Source organism: Limulus polyphemus, unplaced genomic scaffold (assembly GCF_000517525.1).
Source record: "Limulus polyphemus unplaced genomic scaffold, Limulus_polyphemus-2.1.2 Scaffold2126, whole genome shotgun sequence".
Lineage (NCBI taxonomy): Eukaryota > Metazoa > Arthropoda > Merostomata > Xiphosura > Limulidae > Limulus > Limulus polyphemus.
The window spans coordinates 135,881-141,709 of record NW_013667736.1 but is presented as its reverse complement, the minus strand read 5'-3'; the positions used below and the strand labels follow the sequence as shown (position 1 = coordinate 141,709).

Below are 5,829 nucleotides of genomic sequence, written 5' to 3'. Positions count from 1 at the left end.
AGACTTTCCTAGTTAGTGAGTACTGATTCGATTAGGCTAGATTTTCCTAATTAGTAAGTACTGATTCGAGTAAACCAGACTTTCCTAGTTAGTGAGTACTGATTCGATTAGACTAGACTTTCCTGGCTAGAGACTAACGATTCGGTTAGGCTAGGCTTTCCTGGCTAGAGAGTACTGATTCAATCAGAGTAGACTTTCCGAGTTATAGGGTGTCGATTTCGAGAGAGCATATTTCCTGGTTAGAGAGTATCGATTTCGTCAGAGTAGACTTCTGGGCTATAGAGTATCTGTGCTGTGAAGTGGATATCTCGATTCGATCCTGAACAGTTTTCAGATTAGTAAGTTAGTTCACCACTCTGAACAACTAAGAAATAATCGGAGTTTTCTACATTCAAGTTATGACAAGACACAGTTACTGTTATTAAATAATGTCAATGGCTCTCCTGGTCAAATGTTTATGCAAAACAAGTGTCAGGTGACCTGACGTGCAAGTGTCTACTATTGGAGTCCATGCCCACAAATACAGAGTCGCAGTCCAATAAATGACCAGGTAAGGTATACGATCATCTCAGACACTAGTTGATGTGATGACAACGTCGCAAGGAGCATGTTAATATCAAAATGTCTCAATTTTCCGAAGATGAATTTTAACAGTGGTTTTACTTAACTTTGACTTACTTGGACAGTTTATGGAGGTGAAAAAGAATTTAATGTGATTATGTTATTTCAGAGATGCATTTTGAAAGTAACACGATAACGGCTATCAAAGTCTGGGGAAAAATATATTTACTCAGTCGAGTTGTAAGAAAGAAAAGAACGAACAACACAAAAAAAAATGCAATCTTTTGGTGGTTTATGAAATTTTTGAAGCTGAGTACTATACTTTTTGTTTTTCACAAGTATTCTTTATTTATTATTACAGAAGTAACTGAAATATAAAAAATAAATATTTTAGGGTTAGATAAGGTTAGATTAGGTAAGGTAATGAAAACAAAATTATTCACGATGTATATACTCTCGAGCAGCTCGTGCGTTACGTAAATTCGATACCGTAACATGAGCTGCAAGTTTCCTGAGTGATTTATCACCTTTTGTAGCGGGATTATTAGTTAGACTCGTTTCAAAGGGCAATAAAAATAAAATTAAGTATAAACAGATGCATACTGTTACGAGTTATAGTATGGAAACTCTGATGGTTACACCGACTGAGTCTGTAGCAAGAGGGTTCATTCCCTCCATCAGTGTACTACTTTGTTTCATTGCTCTTGCCACCGTAAATATTTATTGCATCTTCTACTGAACTTTTCTTTTCTGAGAAGCTTACAGTATACTAAAAGGTAGCGGGATGGTTTTGGTCCATCCTGAAAATTAGTGGGATGGCATCCTGCCCCACTTCAAGCCCACCTCCTGCCTAATCTTAATAACAGTTATTTTCAGTAACACGTCAACACCTGATATCTTATACCTTTCATAAAATTTAATTGTTTAAAAAAGAATTTGTACACAAGACGTTGGAACACAATCCGCTACGTGTCTCTTTGTTTTTGATTAAATGCATTGGGCTATTATCGTGAAAATGAATTTTCCGTTCAGTATAGCTCGAAAAGGCATTGTATAAGCACGTTTTTTATAAAAAGCAATCTGAGTGGTGCGGGTTCGAATCTCGTCACGGAAAATGCTCTCTCTTTCAGCCGTGGAGGCATGATAGTGTGACGGTGAGTCCCACTTTTCGTTGGTAAAAGAGCAGCCCAAAAATGGGCAATGGATGGTGCTGACGGAAGAGACACCTCCTGTTGATAAATAATAACATACCATAAGTTAAATCAGCTGAAGGAAGAGACACCTGCTGTTGATAAATAATAACATACCATAAGTTTGAAACGTCTTCATTAACACTTCAATGTTACTAGAGCTTTCTTTTGTTTCCCGCCAGATATCTAAAGAACGATTTACCTTTTATTAATCCTGAAAAGATCGCCATCTGGGGTTGGTCGTACGGAGGTTACGCAGCAGCAACGGCCTTAGCAACAGACAACGATGTTTTCAAGTGTGGCATATCCGTCGCTCCCATTTCCAGTTGGCGATATTATGGTAAGATTTATAATTTGTTTGGTCTTTCCTCTTTTATTTTCAGTAAATTAATTCTTGCCCATTGTGTGTTTTTTATAAACTGCAGTAAAAGGTCTTGCTCAAGGTTTCTGAAGAGAAACGAAATTCTCTGAAACAGTCCAACTCAGGGTCATGTAGAAAACCTAAGCTGAGCTGTACTTTTCTTTCTTTTTTGTTGTTGCTAAAATTGAAAAAAATTAGGACTGAAATAGTAATGTTATGGGTCTTTATGGTTTCCAAGACATAGAAGCATCATCCACGTTCTGTAAATGTCATTTGATTGACATACATCAGATAAGGCCTTAAATAGCAAGCTGCAGCGTCTAGAACTTCACAGTTCCTGCAGTAAATGTGTATTACTTAAATTGGAAAAGGTAGGCTGGGCGTGGCCCAACGATTAATGTACAAGAATGTGTATCCTAGTCTATGGTACCCATACTGTTACTGCAAAATCGCGCTTTTGGGGCTCTGTGTGCGTTATAAGAGTGGCAATGAAATTCTACTATTCGCCCACCACGGATATCGAAACCCGGTTTCTAGCGTTGTAAGTCCGCAGATATACCGATATATTTCGAATACTACAGAATTCACGACGTTTGAAAGTGGGGTACCAAAATTATTTTAATTTTAATTTATTTCGGACATTCGCGCAAAGCTACCTTAATTTGAAATGATATATTGGAGGGAAAGAAGAATAGTTAACAGCACCCACAGCCAACTCTTGAGCTACTCTATTCAGTAGCACAGACAGTCCATTATGTAGCTTTGTGCTTAATTACAAACAAATCAAAATGTGAGATTATAAGTAGGGATGTCAGGGATTAATCACTTTCATTCAATAATTGTGAAATCACAGTGTGTTAGGATGAACATTTGGTTTTTAAATTAAGTTAATTACATTGTTAATATGAAAATTTAAACCCACCCTGAAATATCTAATGACGTACCTCTGATCGATTTAAATTTTATTATAATTAAAAGGTTATACTGAAGAGACTAGAAAAACTTGGACCAACATTTTCCCTTGACTGGCTCTATCATAGTTACACAAAATATTTAATCAATTACACAAAATAATTAATTAATTACACGAAATAATTAATTCCAGATTCCGCTTTTACTGAACGGTACATGCAGTTTCCGTCACCTGAAGAGAACTACTTGGCCTATGAAAAGTCCAGTTTACTGAAGAAAGCAGCAAACATCAAAGGAAAGAAGTTCCTTCTAATTCATGGCACAAACGATGGTAAGCAAGTTGCATCAGTATTTGTTATGTATAATACCGGATAAAGTCTTTATCATATGTTAAGTACAGAATGTTATTAAAGTAACTAAAAAGTATTGGCTGATTTCAGTTTTCTAAAAAGATTTCATTTGTTTTAGTACAATTAACATTATATTCGTAGAGACTATATTTCACGTGGATGAATAGAATTATATAAAATGGTTTTGAGGGGTTTCGCGTGTCATACGTATGCTAATTCAAGTAATTTGTTTATTCTACTTCATTAACTCTGCCTTTCAGACAAAGTTCACCTTCAGCAATCCATGATTCTAATGAAAGCTCTTACTGATGCAGGTGTTCTCTTTCAAACGCAAGTAAGTCAAAATCATATATTTGTGAGGAAGATATTTAATTGATAACTTTGGCTTAAGTTTCAACTTCGATCGTCTTTGTGTTGTTGTTTTTTGTATTAACCCTAAGAAAAAACATGCTGGGAAACTTAGAAGTATTAAAAAATGTGGCCCTTAAGGCTTTCTGAATAAGGTTTTTCTTACTAAAGAAAATCACCTATAAAAAAATCCTTTTGATTTTCCAACAAAGCCTAAATTTCTTTATTACACTAGAAAATTGTTCCCTTCTTACAAGCGAGGGCGCTAGTTTTGTAACACACCTGTTTGAAAGCAGTATTCAACCGAATCGGACAATATTTTTCGATATCGACTTTTAATGGCAAAGAAAAGGAACAGTACATCAATCAACCAAAACCAGTAACGTACCGCAACATTTTACATATTATACCAACCAATTAAAGCCGATAACTCGTAACGTACGGTAACATTTTAAACGGTACATCAAACAATCAAACCAATAATTCCTACCAGACACGCTTACTATATACAATTCTTTGATTAGTGAGTACAATATTAAATTATTTATGACTATATAATACAGGATAATCAATCTGAGAATATTTGGTTAAGCCTAATTTCATTTTGTCTGACAGTATCTGTTTTCTATTTTCAGAATGGTCTATTATGTTATTCTCTTTATAAACTTTTCGAAATGTTTTACGACTTGGTTAGTTGTTATTAAGAATGCACACCTGAAACCCATAGTAATTATCGTTTTCATTATAGGCTGAAATATTTCTAGGCTTAAATGCACAGTTATCCTGAAATCCGATATTTTTATTGGTGGATGTTTTTAAACTAAGGAGATTCTAATATGTAATACTTATACTCAAGAGTGTGTGTTTTTTTAACTGTTAACTATCATTTGTTTCCAGATTTATCCAGATGAAAGCCACGATCTGGAACACGTATCCTTGCATTTTTATCAAACAATGGAAGCTTTCCTGGACCAGTGTTTCGATATTCCTCGCAAGGATATAGGGCTCCAAAAAACAAGCAAAAAAGTATTTATAGGAGGAAGATAGTGGCCAGTAAAACCTTCACTCCATTTCTTTAAAAAATTATCTATTTTGTGTTATTTTTATTCATTCCTTTTTCTTTCTTTTTTTTTACGTCTGGTTGAGAAGTAGATTTTTTGACATAAAAATCGAGCTCCAGGGTGGCTAAATATCAATAGGACATTTCCTGGCAGTAGTTTACATCTGGTTGACACAGTGTAAATAGAAACGTAAGAGAGAGAAAGAAATTGGCCACTTGAAAGAAAGATATATATATATCATCATTGGAATTACTGCTACCATAGTTCCTGCACTGTCTGAAAACAGAACAAAAAAACATCAGGGTCCTGTTACATTAGGGCCATCTTGTACTTTAAGCCTTAAACTATAGGGATTTATTAGATAATACGTTATGTGATACCTATTCTGACAAGGCACTTTGGTATTCTTGTTTAAGATAGTTAGTAGGTATCAGGATACTGATGTGCCAAACAGAACTACAGTTAAAACTATTTAGAACAAAAGAATAGTTTCTTATTACTAACAGTAGAAAAATAGAACCTTCAATTATTTCCTCAGTAATTATTCAAATAAGAATTAACAATCTTTAAAAAAAAATACCTTAGCGGGTTTCTTCCATTGCACTTCTATCATTTTGCAAGAAAATTGTGGTGTTGGTAGTCAAGTAATGCCCTGTGAACGGGTCACCTCAAGGGGTGAATTGTAACATTTATTTTAAGCGCTCGAAATGAATTCCAGTCTCCTCTGATTTTTCCATTGCTACTTATTAGAATTCCTACACTGTATCGCTTTTAAATACATTTTAGGGTAACTTAAATGAGACAGCAGTTATGCAATACATGCTGTACTTTACTAAGATTTTCGTCATTTGATGACGAAAATGTTTTATAATAATTGTACAATTCTTGAATAGCATCTCGCTGTTGTTATGTCAGTACGTTTAACATAACATTGCAGTTAAAGTAAACGTTACAGTTACTTAATGGTGTTCAGAAGGCCTTTATTTCTCTTATTCACCGCTAGATGGATGCATATCTCAGCCGTGTTCACGTTAATCTAACCAGCC

At 34.8% G+C, this 5,829-nt stretch overlaps 1 protein-coding gene across 1 annotated transcript in view; it reads left to right on the top strand.

The window, feature by feature from the left end:
* LOC106466026 (dipeptidyl aminopeptidase-like protein 6) overlaps positions 1 to 5,624 on the top strand; it is a 57,484-nt gene extending 51,860 nt beyond the window's left edge. Inside the window, exons 15-19 of the mRNA XM_022393988.1 lie at positions 731 to 801; positions 1,911 to 2,091; positions 3,218 to 3,355; positions 3,635 to 3,708; positions 4,620 to 5,624. Of these exons, the coding sequence (XP_022249696.1) occupies positions 731 to 801; positions 1,911 to 2,091; positions 3,218 to 3,355; positions 3,635 to 3,708; positions 4,620 to 4,769 (614 nt within the window). The 3' untranslated portion in view covers positions 4,770 to 5,624. The remainder of the gene's footprint in view (positions 1 to 730; positions 802 to 1,910; positions 2,092 to 3,217; positions 3,356 to 3,634; positions 3,709 to 4,619) is intronic.
* Positions 5,625 to 5,829: the final 205 nt, after the last annotated feature.